This window comes from Crinia signifera, chromosome 2, assembly GCF_055691185.1.
Source record: "Crinia signifera chromosome 2, ASM5569118v1, whole genome shotgun sequence".
NCBI classification, from domain to species: domain Eukaryota; kingdom Metazoa; phylum Chordata; class Amphibia; order Anura; family Myobatrachidae; genus Crinia; species Crinia signifera.
In genome coordinates this window covers 69,275,651-69,296,395 of record NC_139218.1, presented here as the reverse complement: position 1 = coordinate 69,296,395, position 20,745 = coordinate 69,275,651, and the positions used below count along the sequence as shown (strand labels likewise).

General features: G+C 41.8%; 1 protein-coding gene across 1 annotated transcript; it reads left to right on the top strand.

Moving 5' to 3' along the window:
* The first annotated feature begins 1,272 nt into the window (after window positions 1-1,272).
* On the top strand, window positions 1,273-20,404 carry TP53I13 (tumor protein p53 inducible protein 13). The gene is made up of 9 exons (XM_083172323.1): window positions 1,273-1,497; window positions 3,677-3,751; window positions 5,520-5,555; window positions 6,489-6,547; window positions 8,229-8,307; window positions 9,085-9,213; window positions 12,872-13,078; window positions 13,505-14,339; window positions 17,072-20,404. The coding sequence occupies exons 1-9, from the start codon at window positions 1,426-1,428 to the stop codon at window positions 17,179-17,181; spliced, it is 1,602 nt and encodes a 533-aa protein (XP_083028449.1). The 5' UTR covers window positions 1,273-1,425; the 3' UTR covers window positions 17,182-20,404.
* The last annotated feature ends 341 nt before the right edge of the window (window positions 20,405-20,745 follow it).

Genomic DNA, 20,745 nt, shown 5'->3' with positions numbered 1-20,745 from the left:
GAGTATGCAAAAACTGTAGCAAAGCATGCTGGGATAGGTAGTTTCACAACATCTGGAGAGGCACAGGTTGGTCAGGTGTGATCTATTTTTCAGGGTAGAGATTAACAAGCTGTAACTACAGTTCAAATCAGCATTAACTAGATTAAAGTAAACATGAAACTAACAGTTTATCAGAATCCAGTCACTTTGTCGACAGCTACCATATTGACTTTCATAATATCGACACCAAAATGTCAACAGTAGAATGTTGACATGGTTTAGAATGTCCCATTGGAAAAGTTTGATTCCACAATAGTACTGTCTGAAAAAGTAGTAATCGCTCAATCTATAAGAATTACATGATTATTGTAACATAGATCAATATGCCTAACTCATGGTGGATGATAATATGCATTGGTGGTGCTCTTAAGAGTCAAGGAAACAATAAAATAAAATAGACAATACAAGTTAAAATAGGACTTTTGGGGAACTAAATTAAATATAAGCATGTGGACTGATTGCCTATGTGTCTATCCACAGTGAATGGCTGTCAAAACTGTAATTGGAGGATAGCTTCAGCGTCCATCATTCAGAATGCTGAATGCCAGTGGCTGCAGCTGCCTCAGGAAAAATCACTGTGGCTGGAAGTGACTTCCTATTGGAAGTCCAACCTGCCAATCACCTTTGGCTTCTATCAACTGCAGCTTGAGCAGCCCATAGAACCTGGGGTATGCACATTTGCGTATGCGTAGTACCCAGGGCCGGCACCACCACTAGGCAAATCTAGGCATTTGCCTAGGGCGCCGGCCACTGGGCTATTTTTCAGCAGGCTCCAGCAGGAACTGAGGCCCTTATTCTAGTTCACTCTTTCTGACAAAATATTTCTTAGATGGACAAAACCATGTGCACTGCAGGTGAGGCAGGTGTTACTTGTGCAGAGAGAATTAGATTTGGGTGGGGTTTTACACCTGACTCACCTGCAGTGCACATGGTTTTGTCCATCTAAGAAATATTTTGTCAGAAAAAGTGAACTACAATAAGGGTCTCAGTTCCTGCTGGAGCCTGCAGAAAAATAGCCCTGGCTAAGGCTATATGTGAAAGGAACAGGCCAGGGACGACCATCGATGTAAAAAACACCAATCACTAATCGATGGTCATTCGAGAGCCGCTTGAATGATTGTTTTTCGATGGTGGCCATCACTGACGGCCGTACAGATGATCATCTCTCCACAGTTGTGAGAAAAACGTGTCTCAGGAAAACACAACGCAAGCAGTTGCTGTGACGATAGGGGCGGAGCCCGGCATGTCCAATAGGCGGGTACTTGCGCTATCCGTTTGCTGGTTGGCGGAGAGGCGGCCGCGCTGGAAGAACGTGACGTGCGGTTACGGAGGGGCTGCTGCAGGCCGCCGAGCAGCCTCCGGGATGTGCTGCTGAGAGCAGCCGGAATGTTGTGGTGGCTGTGCGCTGTGGTGCTGCTCCCGGGCGGCGCGGAGAACGCTGTGTGTGACGATGGCCAGGTGAGCTTGTCCTGTTCTGATGGCTACATATATGTACCCCTGTACCCTGTTCCCACATACCCGCTCTCAGGCGCCTAAGTGCAGCCTGGGACTGGAAGTTTCCCGGCTGCATCCCAATAGCTGCTGCTATTTCCCCTCCCCTACTGCGTGCTATACTCTATGCAGAGGACGCTTCCCGTGCTGCAGAGTTGCTACATGTTGTGCTTCTACAAAACAATAGCAAAGTTGTTTGTCAGACAGAGTCGCGTTCTGATTGGACCCCTCCTTCCCTATGTAACATCAAGGGGAACCATATCTAAAAAAAGTTACAAATAAATAAACTTTTTTTTCCATAGGTTCTCAAATGGCTGGTGGAGAAGGGCGAGCGCTGTGGTTGCCTGCTCTGGACTGGGTGTTGGGGTTGTCTGCATTATGTTTCTGAGATCATGTTGAATTGCTGCACTTTTATCTTCATATGTGGGATGCGGTCATTTGATCTACAGCACAGGTCTTCAACCTGTGGCCCTCCAGTTGTTGTGGAACTACATGTCCCAGCATGCCCTGGTTTTTTTTTTTGGCATGCTCTTATAGGTAAAAATGTGGTAATGCATGTTGGAACATGTAGTTTCACAACATCTGGAGGGCCACAGGTTGAAGACCCATGGTACAGCATGATGGTCCACAGTCATTAGGTTGACACCATTAGGTCGACATAGGAAAAGGTTGTCATGAGTCTAGGTCGACATAGGAAAAGGTAGACATGGGTCTAGGTCGAAAGGTTATTAGTTCGACAGTGTCTAGGCCGACACTCAAAAGGTTGACATGGGGTTTTTTGAGCCGACATGTGCCGACAGGCGGTATTTCATGCCCTACCATTCACTAGGGCGTGGTGGGAGAAAAAATAGTGTGCCGAGAGTAGCGTGGCACCGTGCCCAACGCATAGCTAGCGATGTGAGGGGATGCCGTGGATCCATGTTGACTGTGTTGACATCCAGGTAAAAAAACAGTGAAAAACCCCAATGGCGACCTTTTGACTGTCGACCTAGACCCGTGTCGACCTAATGACTGTCGACCATCATGGTGTAGACCAAATGATCCCAAGCCCATATATGGCCAAGGAGCATGGAAACAGGTGCAACTGTTTCCAGTATCTCATACACACACGAGGTGTGTGTATGAGACCTGAGATCCTCACGTGTTTTGTTCACAGCTTGTCAAAATAAACTTTTTGTTTGGGATTGATACAGCGGAACTCCCAATATAGTGTGTGTGTTTGGGGGGGGGGGGGGGGGTTATACAAAGAGAGAGTGGAGACAGGAGAAGACTGTTGTGATGATGGTTTGGGTTAGTGTGTGAATTTGGTCCGTTGCTGGTTTAAGAATGAGCAATCCTTAGTCATTTTAATTAAAATTGCCTTTATTGTAAATGAAGACATTTAACCGTATTACACACCTTCCTATACCATCATCAGAACATTCTTTCCCTTCCCCCGCTATATCGATATGTGCTTTATCAATCCCAAACACAATACTTGAATTAATGACAGGACACCCCCAGATACAGCAGCATTATTCCAATATAGAACGCAGTACACACACTACTCTCGCCATATAACAAATCTGAGCCTATTATTTTCTGTAGCAGGGCTGGGCAACACCGACCCTCCAGATGTTGATGAACTACACATCCCAGCATGCCTTGCATCAGTTTCAGCATGGCCACATAGCAAAACTAATGCAAAGCATCCTGGGATGTGTAGTTCATTAACATCTGGAGGGCCGGTGTTGCCCAGCCCTGTTCTATAGGGGTCACCCCTGTTCCTAATGCTACTTCTGTCTTTGAACTTTTAGTTCAGACTTGTGTTCCCCTGCAGTTACTGCCAGCTTGCACCACAGACTCCTGCCTTTTGGGAATAATGTTGATATACCTGTTTTAATGGTGACACAGCGCCACCAAATTACATCTTATTTTCTACCTTTGCTACTTTGGACATTGTAAATAAGGTTTCTCGTGGTCATTTATATGGGGCCACTTAAATATAATTCACTAGCAAACCCTGGCACGTATCGGTGTCTTTAATTCAACAAATACAATAGTTCTCACTGCTTTGGGCTCATTGATATGTGTGCCTTTTATGACACACCACTTAGATGTAGGCCGCTTTGGACATTGTAATGAGGCTCATACATCTTTCTTTCAGTTCAATATACAGCTGGACCTGCCAGATGACCGTGTCTATTTGTGCACCGGAGACTATATTCCTCTCCCAAAGCGGGTAAGAAAATGGCAGGTGGTTGTCTTTCATAAATTGTATTTATTTTGCAGACTTGGCTCTTTCTGGAATTGCAGTTGGTGCAATTAACCTTTCGTGGAGAATGCTGTCTGTTTTTTCTTTACACTTAACTTTAGAGCACATCACTTCACAACTAAAAAATTCTCTACGCAATTTAAATTAGTGGCATCTGCAAAGATCAACCGTTTATAAATAGTCAAATGGTTGTCACATTGAAGATCGGGGCACTTTTAGTTATTTTAACCCTAAACCTAACCCTCCCCCTGGTACCCAACCATAACCGATCCCTTCTGGCAGCCTAACCAGAAAAATCATGTAAAAAGTCATCCTTTTAACATTGTTGACCAAACTTACATTTAACTGGAGACATTTTGACTGTTTACCCTCTGGTGTCGACCTGTTGACTATCTTTCATACATCTGGGTACCATCCAGTGATGGGTAACAGGATATACGTCGGGATGACATTTCTCTTACTTTCTGCGGTAAGTTAAGTCAAAAGCAAGTGTGCAATAACATAACAAGGCATTGTAATAACGTGTTTACAAGCCATATGCAGGCAGACTAGGACGACCTGCTATCCATCTATATAACCTAGTCAGATGAACCATAAAGGTATTAGAAGACCCTTTGACATTTTATGATTATAAATGCATATTATTTTACAGCCTGGGCTTTAATATGGAAGTCTTTAGTGATCAAAACTAATCATATCACATTTTACAGCAGGTGACACATTACTCCTATTATCTAGTTCTGAGAGCAATACAGATAACATAGGCCCTTATTCATATCTGATCGCAGTACAAATTTGTTCTCAAAATGGGCAAAATCATGTGCACTGCAGGTGGTGCAGATGTAACATGTGCAGAGAGAGTTAGATTTGTGTGGGATGTGTTGAAACTGAAATCTAAATTGCAGTATTTACCCTGCACAGAAACAAAATAACTCACACAAATCTAACTCTCTCTGCACAGGTTACATCTGCTCCACCTGCAGTGCCCATGGTTTTGCCCATTTTGAGAACACATTTGTACTGCACTTCAGATCTGAATAAGGGCCTTTGTGTGTAACTATGTGGGTCTTTATATACCTTTTTATAAAACTAACTAGCTACCTGTGCAATGTCTGAGTCTATTATTAACCTAGCAATGTTCTTATCATGGATTGCATGTGGAAGGTGTGCAGACTGTTTTCACTTGCTGTTTGACCTTGTGCCTACCCTGCTGCGATCTACAGGAGGCTCCCTGAAATAGTAGAAATTTCCCTGATTTCACCTAACCCACATTACACCAGCTGTTTGGGGGGGGGGGGGGGGGGAGGAAGAGATATCTGAGAGATATAAATTCAAATGGGAACATTAGTGCCATTTCCCTGCATTGGTTAAAAGGCAAGATGATCGCTATTCATTTTAAATAAGGTTTCTCCTGGCCATTTATATGGAACCACTTCAATATAATACACAAGCAAATACTGGCAGGTATCAGTGTTTTTTCTTCCAACAAATACAGTAGATCTTACTAATTGCTTTGGGGCTCGTGTACATGTAATTCGTTCTATGACATGCCTCTCAGATGTAGCCGTACACGGCCGCGCTTTTCCAAAAGTAGGCAAGTGTGCGATGCCGTGCAGAAGGGCTGCGATTTGTGTGCATCAGTTTATTTACAAAGAGATTGATGATTCTCTCTGCATCACTGTGATTGGCATTTGTTTCATTGTTACGCTTATGTTTTGTCACTGTTCCACAACAGGTTTTACCCAGTGTTGCCATCCGGTATAAGCAGGAGGTAAGAGGCACTTAGCAGTCCTTATAACTTATGTTGCCTTTATCATAGACATTGTCGTTTTCTGCTTCTACTGTCTGCCATAATTTATCTAAATACACTGATACCCCTTTCACAATGCATCATCCACCTGGGTTATTGGTGGGTTGATTACCTATCAACCTGGGTCGAGGTGCGGTGTAAAAGCACCAAAACCTATAACCTGAGTCCAGCAACCTGGCTTTCTGACCAGGGTAAAAAGAAGGGTTAATCCTTGGTCAACCGGATCGCTGTGCAGTGTGAACCGGTAACCTGGGTCCTATTCACACTATGGAGGATGGTGATCAGGTGCTGCCCCGCCCCCAACTGTCATCAGTGACCTTGCTTATTGCCGAGTTGCTGTGGGAGTTAAAACCTTCCAAATTCTGGGACAGACCCATGTCCAAATCAGGGTGGGACCCAATATTTGCGATGTGAATGGGGTATTACTGATCTTCCTAAAAATAAATTTGTACATATACATCACTCTGCTTCACATTTGTCCAGAAAGGAAATATGAATGTACCTACCAGACATAACTTAAGTATGTTCTAGTAGGTTTTTTTTATAAAAATGTCCTATTCAGTACTTTCCACTTCTAACTTTAACTTAACCTGAAATATAGCAAATGTATAATGATTTTTAGGATAAGGGTCAAAACCCATTACTTGGATCAATTCTGACAAAGTAACTGGAGTAAATGTCATATTACCTGTTTGTTAGTAAATGATGAGTAAACATGTATCCGGACACACTTGTAGTGACTGCATCCCGATGTGTACAGCTATACTTGCTGAATAAAATATACAGTATTACCATGACTTGTATTTGTAATTCAGATTTAATAATACCTATTGCACTAATGTAAGCGAACGATTTAATGCCTTTAAAGTGCTGGTAATATCTGTTCTCTTACAGAATTCCTATCACGCTTGCATGGACACTGCAATAGAGTATACAGCTACAATACCAAACAGGTTAGCAGTGCTGCAGTCACTTGTATTATAGTGTACATGTTGTCCTCACTTTGTGGATAGGGAAGCCAATCCTGGGTCATGTTTTCAAATGCAGAATTTGAAAAAAAACGGACGATCCCGCCTGACTCCACAAACTGCTTAGAAGCAGTCCCTTGGTGAGGGGCACATGGCGAGGGTTGTCCTGTGTGTGTGGCTGCGCAGCGCAACATATAACACACACAGCACAGCCGCAAAGCATGTTTTCTGGGCAGCTCCTGAGCATTTCAATCCTGAAAACCCAGGCGAAATTCCAGAATCCCAGGAACACGAAGATCCCGGGATTGGCATCCCTAATAGTGGAAGCAGACATCCTTTTTTATTTCTCACCTGAAAAATGTGATGGGATGTTGCTATCAGCATCCAATCAGATACAATCTCTTATTTTCTAGAAGGTGCTAAGTAAATAAGTAGATTCTGATTGCATTGAGTGATTTTTATTAATTTTCCGAAACACAGAATAACAGAGCAAACATCAACAACTTTATCAACTGAAAATTCAAATAAAATAAATTAAAAGAAAGAAAATAATTCATGATTGGTTGTCCACAGCAACATCACATGTGAACTAGAACTCCCATCTTTAGTAAATTTCCCGTTATGAATTGAAAAATGGCATATCTCGGTGTAGGTGTTTTTACTTTTTAAACCAGAAGGAGGTGATGGAGTTGGGGGAAAGAAGGTAAAGGGAGAAGGGATTTCCTCACCCCTTGCCCTTTCATTAATGTTTGCTCAGCTCAAATTGGTTTTGTTTACATGTTTATCGAACTTTATGCACTACATATTAAAATTATAAACGAACAGCTGTTATTTTATAAATAATGGTGGGAAGCTTGTTATCTGCCTCAGTGTAAATATCCTGTATTTTGACTAGTTGGCTGCAACTTCCTATAATCTAGCAACCACACTAATACAGTGGTATGCCTAATCAGTAATCAGCAGCAGCCATTTTGTTCATACCCTTGCATCAGCTGCACCTCATTGGCCAGAGCTATAGTTCCTGACAGAGATATGTGTCTGCATCACAAGATCATGCACTTACAGTACTTGGCCAACGCTTGCCTGACCTTTCATTTTCACGTTCCGCCTCTCCGGTATGCATCCATTTATTTTGGACACCTGCACTGTACTGCATACAGAACTGCATATTTCATACAAAAAATGGGCAGACAATGAATGCTTTATGTGCTCAATGAATTTGGAAGATAATTACCATGGCAAATACGGGTCCTGTTGGTTTAAGTAAGCTTATTATAAGACGACATACACTTCTTTCAAAACCATTTCCTGCAGTTTCACAGCCTGGGTCCAACATAAACTGAAACAAAGTGCTAACTTTTAATAATGAATCCTTGCAACTCCACCTTCCAAGGCAAAGTGCAGGAGTCTGGGTTCAAGTGTTTTACACCATAATATGGTATAAATCAGAGACAGACAAAGACTTTTTTTTTCAAACACACTCTCCCTTGTTTGGGTGTCTTAATGACTTCCTAATATCTTTACTACAAGTATTCTGAGACTGCCCATTTCTCATGCAGATCAGGAGGTGATTCACCATAATAATGATGATGTCTTCTTATGTGCAAATTCATATCTGGTTTCCAATAGACCAATATAATCTGAATGCATTTGTCTTCTCATTCAGTGGAGCACATCGACCCATATGGGCAAAGTATGGAGAATACATGTACTGCCCACCTCAACGATGGGTCCACAACCTGCAGGTGGGTGATTCTGGGAATGTGCGGCTGGAAGGTAATGTACGCAGCATGCATGGATGACCTCCCCTTCGGATGTCCTTCTGTTACTGGTCATTACCAACTCATTTATGACTACTGAGGGTGAATCGAAGATGGGTCTGGGAGCTCAGGCTTAGCTACACAGTTGTCTTAGCAGTGGCTCTAGTTGCTCTGTACACCTGAACCGTAAGGTCTTTTGAACAGGGCCATCTTTATCTTTTTGGTTCGCACTACTTATATCCTGATCCCCGCAATGTGTATCATTATCAATAGAAAATAAAAAATATAGGTTATTGGGAACCAAATCACTACTGCCGACTCTAACAAAATGGGACCCATGTGCACTGCTGTGGAACAGCGGCGATCACACTAAAGATGGTGGTAAAATGTTCCGGGCATGAGCCCATGGTGGGAGACGAATACAACCCATGCCTTCCATCCCATATTCACTTTGCTCAGAACATCTTTCAATTACTGCTCGCATCTATTACACTTTAGTGTGAGTGTGGATAAAAGTTTCAAGTTCCCAAAAGTCGGGACAGTCTGCTAAATCTGGGACTGTCCCTCCTACATGGGAACACTTGGGAGGAGTGATATTGAAATGCACTAAATGGTGCAAGACTATCTGTGGCAACCATTTTCTTTTAGTATTCTACAACTGCTCCAGAATAAGTTATGTCATGCTTTTGTTCTATTGTAAGGAATAATAATAATAATTATTGTAATGTTGGGCATGTCATGGCTTTATCCTATGTATTGCAGCATGCAGGTGTGGCTTTCCTGTACCATCCTTGTGTACACCCCTATCTGAAGGAAGCATTCTCCTTGGTGGCCAGAAGCTGCATACCAAACCATATAATCACACCACTCCCGACACTCTCCAGAGAACGGGTAAGACTCCTCATAACCTTATCCTGTGCCCTATGGAATGCCAGATCGGTTTTTCATCGCCTAGCCATTACTGTAATCTGGGTCACCCCCTCTGGCACTACTTCTTCTGCTGCTCTCTCTGCTGGGGGTCTCACATTCTCACATACACCCCAACCAGTGGGCCGCCATGGTGGTGTGGTTAGATTCCTACCAACTCATACCCTCAGAAACATCTCTTACATTCTCTACATTTTAGGTCCACACTCTACGCCTCTTCCAACCTGTTAATCTTCAAGTCATTTACATTACACTCATATCCCGCCCCCTGGCACTCCCACAAAATTCCATACTGGCTTCCACACTTCCTCTCTTCTGACATTCCCTCCATTATTTTAGTGACTTTAACATCCCTATCAACATTCCCATAGAAAACTCTGCCTCAAAACTTCTTAACTACACATCTTCACTTGGTCTCTCCCAGTGGACCTCCTCACCCTCCCATGTGAATGGAAGCTTAACTGTCCTACCTTTTGACTCGCCTCTCTCGCTTCCCTTACTTCTGCTCTGGATTCTGATGCTCCCCCCCCCAACCACTATTCACCCTCGCAAACTAACTCCTCAACCGTGGCACACCAAATGCACTGGATAACTGTAAAAATGCTCACGTACTGCTGAGCGACAATGGAGGAAATCACGCTCCAAGGCAGACTTCCTCCATTTCAAACTCATGCTTTTATCCCTCAATGCTGCACTTTATCTTGCCAAACAGTCATACTTCAAGAACCTTATCTCCTCCAAATCTAAAAACCCCTGACACCTCTTTTGCCACGGTCAACTCCTTCCTCTGCCCACCTCCCCTCCACACTCTCTTAACTTTGCCACTTAATTCACCATAGGCAACCAACCACCACCTCTTCCTCATGATCCCTTAACCTCCCCCTTACCAATTTTGACAGACAAGAGGTGAAATTTAATTGGATGAGAGATTCAGAAAGTGAGAGATTTGGTAAGAAATCTCCAGTTTTTTTAAAGAGGCAATCATTTACACTGCAAAGCCAGTTTGATTTTGCAGTGTAAATGATTGCCGCTTTAAAAAAACTGGAGATTTCTTACCAAATCTCTCACTTTCTGAATCTCTCATCCAATTAAATTTCACCGGTACTTGTGTATTTTGGCGGCGCCCCCGATGTCCGTCGTACGATGAACGCATCGCATCGTATGCCATGCACCCGATGGCATACAATGCGACGCGATTTTGACCCCCTATACGATCAAAAATCGTTGGGTGCTTACAATGTTAAATGCACCCCCACGCCACCCCCCCACTATAAACGTAAACCCGAAGCGTGGCGAGCGCAGCGAGCCCGCGAGGGGCGGCGGTACGCGTCCTACGACCTTTTCATATCCCCACTATCCACGTCGGCAAGGAGTTGAGAATAGAATAGTGTGGCGAGCGCAGCGAGCCACCGAGCCCGAAGCGTGGCGATTGGACGCGGATACCTTCACAGGTAAACGCGTCCCTTCGCGGGCTTCACAGGTATCCGCGTCCCCTCGCGGGGCTCGCTGCGCTCGCCACGCTTCGGGCGCGGTGGCTCGCTGCGCTCGCCACACTATTCTATTCTCAACTCCACGCCGACATGGATAGTGGGGGTATGAAAAGGTCGTAGGACGCGTACCGCTGCGCTCGCCACGCTTCGGGTTCACGTTTATAGTGGGGGGGTGGCGTGGGGGTGCATTTAACATTGTAAGCACCCATTAGGGTGCTTATACAATGTTTAATCGCATCGTATGGCATCGTATGCCATGTACAATGGCATACAATTTCAAAATTGTATGCCATCGTGCACTGTCGTACGATATCGCGTCGCATCGCATACCATCGTATGCGTTATGGTATGCGATGCGCGCCGCCAAAATACACAAGTACCATTTCACCCGTTGTGTTAGTGGAAGGAAAACATGTAATGTATCAATCATAACTTAAGGTGCATAAAAATCCCAGCATGCTCTGCAACAGTTCTGCTATGAGGGAGTGCTAATTACTTTAACAACAGCTGGAGAGCCACGTCTGCCCTATATGATGGTCTAAACCATAAGCACGAAAGCACCCCTGCGTGTCATCAGCAACATCCTCTAGCGAGAGCTACACTGTGGACAGATAGGGGAAATTACTGAGATGGGAGTTCTATTTCAGATTGGATGTTACTATGGGCAACCAATAAGAATCTACTACTTATTGTCCCTGGCTTAACCCTTTGAGTGCTAATGTTGCTGTGAGAAATATCTGCTAAAAATGCCAGCATTGCTCTCAGCGACTGTTCTTTTACCATAAATAAATATAAATGCAGCCAAGTTAAATAATAGAAGTTTAGCTAAATATTGCACCCAGAACAGTCGCTGCGAGCAATGCTGGCATTTTTAGTGGATATTTTGAGGGATTCAGTATGAAATCCCGGCGTTCAAAATCCCGACGCCGGAATCCCGACAAGGGGGGGAAGTGGATCGCCCCCCCCTTGCGCGCTCGCCACGCAGCGGGCCCGGTGCCTCGCTACGCTCGGCACGCTAATTTATTCTCCCTCCAGGGGTGTCGTGGACACCCACGGAGGGAGAAAGTGTCGGGATTTCGGCGGTCGGGATTCTGAACGCCGGGATCCCGACCGCCGGGATTTTAACTGCATCCCATTTTGAGGATCTCACAGCAACATTGGCACTCAAAGCGTTAAGCATTGTTCTTTTACTATGTATTGTAAATATTTGAGTTTAGTTTTCTTTGGCAGCTGGAATCTATTAATGAATACAAATAAGCAGGCTACTGTATAACTTGTGTTAAGAAGTTTATTTAAACATTGCACGTTGGGAACAGACTTTTTTTTTTTTTTTTACAACCAGTAGCTTTATGTGTAATGAATGTTTGTCTTTGCCAGTCCTAATGTCTGGTACATTGTATGAAATTAGTGCAAGCTGATCTCCTCTGGAGGCTTGATACATCTGCCCCATAGCATTAGCTGTATGCTTGTACACATTCAGGGTAAAAAAAAAAAAAAATGTTTTTTTTTGGCTATATTGGCTCCAGTTATGTCTGACTGCTGGGTATTTGAAGTACACACATGAGTTTCTCTATAGACTAAAGCTGGGTACACACAGGAAGATCTATCTGCAAATCAATTGATCTGCAGATATATCTGTCGACGAATTGGGCAACATGTTCACCATACACACTCCCCAATCTATCCTGCCTGATGTCACAACTAGGTGGGCAGATTTAAATACGCCTGCCCAGTTACAGTCAATCACTGCGGGCTACTGTGTGGGTATATGGGTGGATTGCACCTGCACACAGCGGAAGCAGAGTCACCTGTTATACTACACAACATTAAGGAGTTTTGATTATGTGTGTGTGTGTGTGTGTGTGTGTGTGTGTGTGCCTGCAGTACAAATTAGTTATTTCTCTTTTTGTTTGGTGCCTTGATACTTCGTCCACATATAGTTACCAGGGTGTAACAGACATTAGTATCCTCCTTGCTGTCCAGTGGTGGCTTTTAGTGTGTGTGTGTGTGTGTGTGTGTGTGTGTGTGTGTGTGTGTGTATCTATCTGTTCATTATTACTCTCCCCCCCCCCCATCCTATTAATGAATTGTTACCACTGTGGGCGTGTCATTTCTGTTTCTTCTCCTCCCAGCCTATAGCCTTGGCTGCATGGTGCTCTACTTTGGAAATGTCTCACATAAATGTGACTGACATAAGAGATTGGCTGAGGGAAAACACATACAATGTTTACAATGATCGTTATAATGCTGAAGTAGACGGCTCCTACCAGCATTTACTAATCCGGCCATCATCGGCGGCCGCTGGTCGCACAGTTATGTGCTCAGAAAAGACATTACAGGTAATTATGCCTATTCTGACATTTCACTCGTTTTCTGCAAGGAAATCTAATTTCAGAAATGTTGAATAATGAAGTGCCTATCAGTGTGAACAGAGCTTTAGTTGAAACAATTATATTTATGTGCTTTTATTATTATTTTTTTCATTTAGATACCTTTGGAGATGTTAGACGATATGGTAGAGCTTTTTTTTTTTCAATAAGGCAGATTTTATATTTATTGTGCATTTAGGTAGGTTTCATAGTTATGTCCTTATGTATATGAAACATGTATACTATATATTTATAACAATTATGGCATATGAGATACAGGATGGTGACAATGAGAATCTTGGCTGACGTTTGACAGTGATTGTTTCTATTTTAATATTAATTTCCATTTTCTCCAAAATCCTGAACTTGCCCACCATTTATTTGGAATCATTTCAGCTAATAAAACACTTTTCACACCATGGAGCCAGGCTAAAGAGGCATCTCGTAAGTAAGAGGTGGAGAGCAGATTTAAGAGTCCTCTTGGGTGGTAATGCATCTACCAGCACCATCTCCGCTACACCATCTGGGATACCTATAGAGCTGGGCACCAGAAATCAAACTAACCTTTCACGTGTAGTAATGACTGGTGATCTTCCTTCACCAGATCCTGTAACACCAGTGCCTTCTCTATATGTACCTAAAGACCAGGACTTTGGGGATTCAATAGCTGGCCTCCATAGCCGAGAGACCAAAGTACCTGTGCTGCCTGTACAAACCAATGTAACCTATGTGAGAAACATCTCTCAGAGCTCACCTGACCCTATTCTGGCGCACTCCATTGGACAGAATAGTACAGAGGGAATGGGTCATAAGGAAAAGCCAGCAACACCTCCAGTTTCAAAACTAGTCTCCCCGGAATCCCCATCAAATAAGTCTACAAGCTTGTTCACCGGTGTTCCAGCTGCTGCAAAACCACCAGATAATTTAACTGACCAGAAACCTTTGCCCACCATTGCTGAGAAGCCGGAGTGCAGTTGTCAGCAAGATTCCACACCGCAAGCACCAGCCAAAGTCCTAAGGCGATTGGGTGCTGGTCAGCAGAAGAACTCCGATGTGTTTGTTTCCACCCCACGCACAGAAGAGGCGACATGGGCGGCAGCATCGCTCATCTTCCTCTTAGCATTGCTCACCTTTGCGGTCTTGTACACACAAATCTATAAGAAGTTCCGCAAGAGCCAAAGTCTGTACTGGGCATCTGGAAGTAACTCTGAAGAAAAGGAGACGGTGGCATGTAAGCACTATATTTTCTACTACTACTATGATGTGCATTATCTAGAATATGTATTGGTTTCACTATAGGATTTTTTTTTTTTTTTTAACCCTTTTAGTGCCAGCATCTGAGAGATGCGCAAAATATCTTCTAAAAATGCCAGCATCACTCACATTTGTTGTATAAATTCAAATTTAAAAATTTTGTGTTTAAAAAGATTATTTCCTATGTAAGGTAAACATTTACAGGTCATTATGATGAATAAAAATGTTTGCTTGACAATTTAACACCTATTTTGACAAAATCACTTGGCACTCAAAGGATATAGATAGGTATATAGATCGATAGATCTATCTATCTATATATAGATAGCAATTGTAAGGTGGGGCCCTTATGATGACCTTAGTGATTAGATCAATGTAGCCTTGTAGTAAATCGTAAAACAAGCAAAGTCCAAAATTTATAAACCTTTATTAAAAAAAGTCTTATTCAACACGATAATAGTGGCTGTTCCAGACTATTAAAAGGTTCATTGGTGAATTTCAAATATTTCAGAATAGCAATATGTATTTCAGCATATTCTGAAATATATTTGAAACTCACCAATGAACCTTTTAATAGTCTGAAACAGCCACTATTATCGTGTGGAATAAAACTTTTTTAAATAAATGTTTATAAATTTTGGACTTTGCTTGTTTTACGATTTACTACAAGGCTACATTGATCTAATCACTAAGGTCATCAAAAGGGCCCCACCTTACAATTGCTATCCATACCTTTCCTTTTTTCCCCCATCCAACAGGGGATCTTGTAAGTCAGGCAGCCCAGACACAGTAACCATAAAATCTGTGGCGTGAACCAAGAGTCTGATAGTAGGCAGCACCCCAAAAATCAACATAAGGCAGAAAGCCCAGAGTAAAACTAAATGCTAATGTTAACCCTTCGTTGCATGATTTTTATTTTTTGTTATATATTTACCTGCTTGTGTATTGTACTGAAAATGAAAAATAATGAAACAAATCATAGGCAAAAAATACAAGATTTATTTAGAAAAAATGCTCTGTAGCAAATGTGATACAACGTGTAATGGTATACCTATATCCCTTATTTATATGGATATGTAGCAAATTTGAAACGGTATGCAATCAACGGTTAAGTAGCCAAAGCTATGTACAGAAAGTTATAAAAAAGTGAAGAATTTTATTAAAATATTCAATTAGTGTTAGTGAGATTATTAGTAAGAGAGAAGTGTTAAATAGAATGTAATAGTGTGCCACCCCCAAAGACCTCTAGCCACATCCATCCAGGGGCACTGCACCCAAAAACCCTTTTTGACCCCAAGTTGGATCTTCTAATTAACTAGTATAGAGTCTTGTCTTGGCTGAGCTACAGTATGTGTGGGGTATAGAAAACTCTTTTTTTTTTTTTTTTTTTTTTTTTTATTGAAGCAAATATACATTAATCAAAAAGATTTGATTCAATTTCATATATACTTTATTAAAAGGAACATTCATTCAATTGCGTCAGATAGTCAATACATTAGGGATGGTCACAGGTAAATGTCAATACCAAAAACATTAACACATTTACTAAATTCTATTCTCAGGTGGAGGGCTATATACATTCTCATATGAACACGTCCCATAGGGGGCCTATATGACCTACTTCAGAGTTCATCATTTGAATCACTAAGATGGTCCCCACTAAGGGTTTATGTATTCTATCTCTTAGCTAGTTACCCGTTGGTCCTGGGGGTCTTTTTTTTTTATTAATTAGTATTACTTGAATTAGTGAAGTGCTCCATTGGGGAGGAAATTATGAATTTAATCCTAACTCATAAAAAATAGATAAATAATCATACCACAAATAATATAAAATATACAAAGCAATTAGACAACAAACAATATAAAAAGAACATATAAAACCGCTTATGTGCCGCCTGTATGAAGAGGGGTCCTCCCATAGGGTCATCCCCATATAAGTGCTTTTGATACTTTGTTGTGCCTAAGGTCCCTGATCCCCTGTGTGATAGGTGGTAACCATTATTTCTAAGATTTATTTCTTCCGATAGGAGCAGGTGCAGACAGTGACCTATTGTACAGCTTAGTCACAGCATAAAAAAATAATCCTACCAATCGCGAATTTTAGTAAATTTGGGTAGTACTTATCGGGTCTTCATTTTGTGCTATTCTCTTTTCATACCAACTCGTTATTTGGAAACATTTTCTTAGTTGTATTTTTATTGTATTTGGCTGTTTTTCTATAATCTTTCCCCATGTTTCAAATAGCTCTTTCACCCTTTTTTCTTTTTGGAGTGTCACCTCCACCCACTCCATACGGAATATGTAGAATAGTTTTTCCTCAAAAAGTTTCATTGTGGGGGCAGATCTGTCTATCCACCTGTGGAGAATGCTTTTCCTAGCTACAGCTGATATTGCCAGTAACAGTTTTTTTCCCCCATTTGCTATCTTTGTCTCCCTCCCAATTATCCCAAAAATCGCCCATTCTGGGGTTAGTGGAAAAGTGTATGCCAGTAATTTTATCGTGAACTGCCATACTTCCTCCCAGAATTTTTTAATCTGTCCACACTTCCATAAAACTCTTCTTGTAGAGTTGTACAGACGTCATTACGTAACTAGCTGCTCGCTTCTGTTCATATTCTAGTAGAAAGATGTTTAAATAGTACGTATAGTCTTTCTATTTCTTGTAAGAATGTTTCTCCGGATAATACGATTTTTGTTTCTTCAATATAGCGATTATTAAGAGGAGGTTGGTTCAAGGTCACAGCAAACGCAAGAAATGGATTGGACGCAAGAAAAGTCAAGCGAGACTGTATGAAAGCCTAAGTGAGAGTTCTGATTAAGCCCATCTATTCAATCTGGAATTAACACGTCATGTGTCATATTGTATGGTCTGCTATGCATGGAGTTAGCCATTTTGTGGCTATAATCCATATTCTTGGTAATACCATTTTGGAGAACCATGCCTAGCAACTCTGTGTTAGCATGTGTCACCGAGGCACAGTTTGAGGGACAATACTCCATCACCTGTTATGATGCTTCTATCAATCATTGTTGGAGAGAATGGTCTTTTGACTACTGCAATTGGAGTTATTGCCCCTTCAGAGCACAGGCTGGATGCTTCATAAAATGAAATGATCCTTATTTGAAAGTAATGTATCCCAGATAATCTGTGTTTGTGGGTCACAAATGACTGCACCAGCTGCCAACGCTCCCTTCTTTGTATGTCTTTATGTTGTGTATGTCTATGTGCATTAACTGAAGGTGCACACACACGGAGCAATATGATCGCTGGCAATATATTGCTCAGTGTCCCGTTTTCATCAGGGACCAGAGATGGTCACTGATGAAAATGACACACTGCCGGGAGAAGAGGCAGGGGAAGTCGCTGGTCGGAGGAGCAAGCTCCTCCGACCAGCAACTGTTAGGGGCTGAAAACGAGATTTATCGCCGGTGCACACTCAAATTGCTGGCAATATGGTCGACCATATTGCCAGCGATTATATGCTGAAATCGCTCCCGTGTGCACAAAGCTTTAGATAATTGTTAGAAAATTGTGACTAAGTACAAGACAGAGGCAGATGTATTAAGCCTTAACAAGAGATAAAAGCAAGGGTGATAAGGAGAGATAAATGTCCAGCCAATCAGCTCCTTACTGACTTTTTTCAGACACAGCCTGTAACATGGCAGTTAGCAGGTGATTGGCTGGACGTTTATCTCTCCTTATCATCCTGTTAAAGCTTAATACATCTGCCCCAAAGTGCCTAAGCATTCTGCATTCATCTACACTTACACCAGGCATTCCCAACCTCGGTCCTCAACGCACACCAACAGTGCAGCTTTTAGTGATATCCAGGCATCAGCACAGAGGGTTTAATCAGAATCGATCAGGTACTAAGTCACCTGTGCTCAAGTATGGATATCCCTAACACCTGCACTGTTAGAGTGCCTTGAGGACCGTGGTTGGGAATGCCTGCCTTACACGGTTGTGGAAGTGAGTGACACTTATTTTAGGAGTAATTTTAATCGTAATCAAAGTCTGCGTTCCTGGCTCTAGGTTTAATGGTATACTAATGATGTAGTTGGGAGAGCTAGAACGTTGCTTTTCTACATTGTCATATTTGTTTTAGAATGTTCACAAATTTAAAAAATCTATTTCTTTCACAATGTTGTCAGGTGCTTACAGGACAGGATCTTGTTACATTATTTTTTTTATACATATATTTATCTCAAAACAACACTTTACATGTCTTCAAAATGTAAATCTTTTTTTTTTAAATTAAATGGTTATTGGGCACAGTTGGTAGCGTAACATGTAACTTTGCTACTGTGCAAACCCATACTGCAATGCAAGGGGTCCAAATCCATTCAGTATTTTTTCAGGCTGGGTAAATACTAGCTACTATTGCATGTAGCCCGGAAATGCTGGATCTGTGTGGATGAATCAAGAGGTTCCCAAACCCAGTCCGTAGGTTTAAGTGTATGGACCACAGGTGACTTTGTTATTACTTCAGTCAATTTGATTTATTCATCTGTTCTGAGCCATGGATATACTTAAAACCTGGACAATTGGTACTCTAAGGACTGCTTCTGGTAACCTCTGGTTAATAGATCAACAATGTATAGGTCAATAGTGCTTAAGTTAAATGGTGCAAATGTTTTTATTTCATCTTAGCCTTCCCTAGTGGCTGCCTACCTATACATTTATTTTTTTTAAAGACCATTTTCATGATCTTTTTGTACTGATAGACCTATACATGCTGTCTTATGCGGATACCGTGCAGGACAGATTTGCTTGAATAATGGAAGTTAGATTCAAGTTTGGACACTCCCCTCTCGCATGTAATTTGCACATGTATCTGCCCTGCCTGCTGTGCAGCCCAGAATTGAAGCATGGTGTAGATTTAGGTAGACGAGTACAAAAGTTCGACCTGAACATGGTAATCACATTCTTTTATTATTTTTGCCAAACTCTAGCCTTAGCCGCCTCCTCCTGTAGCCTAACACTAACCCCTACCCCCTGGCAGCCTAACCCTAAGCATGTTAGATATAAAAATGGTCAAAATTTATTTTTCACCTTTTTTCAGGCAAACTGTAACCCTTTCAAACTCTAGTCAGGCTCAACAGCCCTAGCGCTAGTAGCAGATCCAGTGTGAGCCACTTTAAAATAAGAACATTAACCTCATTCAACATTCAATGTAGACCATATTTGAATAATAATAATAAAAAAAAAAATTGCAAAAATGTGGACTGGAAAATGTTAAGCATGGTTGAATTAATGCATGTTGACTATACAGTGTCAACTAATTTCACTGTTTTTAAATCTTTCGTCTGTATGCCATTCAGGGCAGCTTTATTTTTACACTGCCATTTTTAGATTTGAGTTAGAAGATGCCCCTCACATCTATAGCTCTCTGCACATGTTAGATCTGCCCCACCTGCAGTGCAGCATGGCTTTGCATAGGTGCACAGTTACTGCTTGTTAGTTTTTTATTTCTTCTTCTTTGTGCCCAACTAAGAATTGGCCCATGTGGCCCCTACCTGCAGGCTGGAGAATTGATGTTTCTCCGTCATTGCCATGTTGTATGTACTCCAGCAGTCTAACATGTATTGTAACTATATCCATTTAATATCTACCTCCAAATATTCTGATTGTGGGTGTGGCAAATTGATAGTGATCCCACTGGGCTGTGGCCAGTTACCTATATTGCACATGCAGCCTGTGATCATCTAGATGAATATAATCTGCTGACTGCTTTGTTAAAGGACCACTTGGCAAAACAGAAAAAAATAAAATCACATATTTAAAAAAACATTTTCACAAGCTCCTGAAAATTGTACATATGTGTGATTTATCTTTTTAGTAGGTCTTTTGTATGTCTTATTTTAAGTATAGTGGTCCTATTAAACCGCACAGGTCTCTCTGTAACAGAGAATTTACAATACAGCCAGTGAAGGCTTTCTGAATGACTATTTATAAATTACAGTATATTTTTGTACTGTTGTGAAGGATATACTCTGTATTACTCTTGTATATTTGTACAAAATAAACTATTTTAGACATTGGTTTAATAAAGTGTTATCATTTTACATATGGAAAAGCATGAAGTTGCTGGGAATGCTGATGAACAGGGATGTTATCTGTAAGGAAAGGTGGGTGTGTGTGTACATGCATGTATGGGTACTTGTTTCCTAGCATGGCGCCAGCGATTTTAATTGCATCCATCGGGACCCAAAAAACGCATGCGTCGCAAGCAACCAAATCGCGAGGGGCGGCGGTACGCGTCCTCCGACCTTTGCATACCCCACTATCTACGTCGGTGTGGAGTTGATTTTATATAGTGTGGCGAGCACGAAGCGTGGCGAGCGCACGCCCATTACTTCACAGGTATTACGCGGGGCTCGCC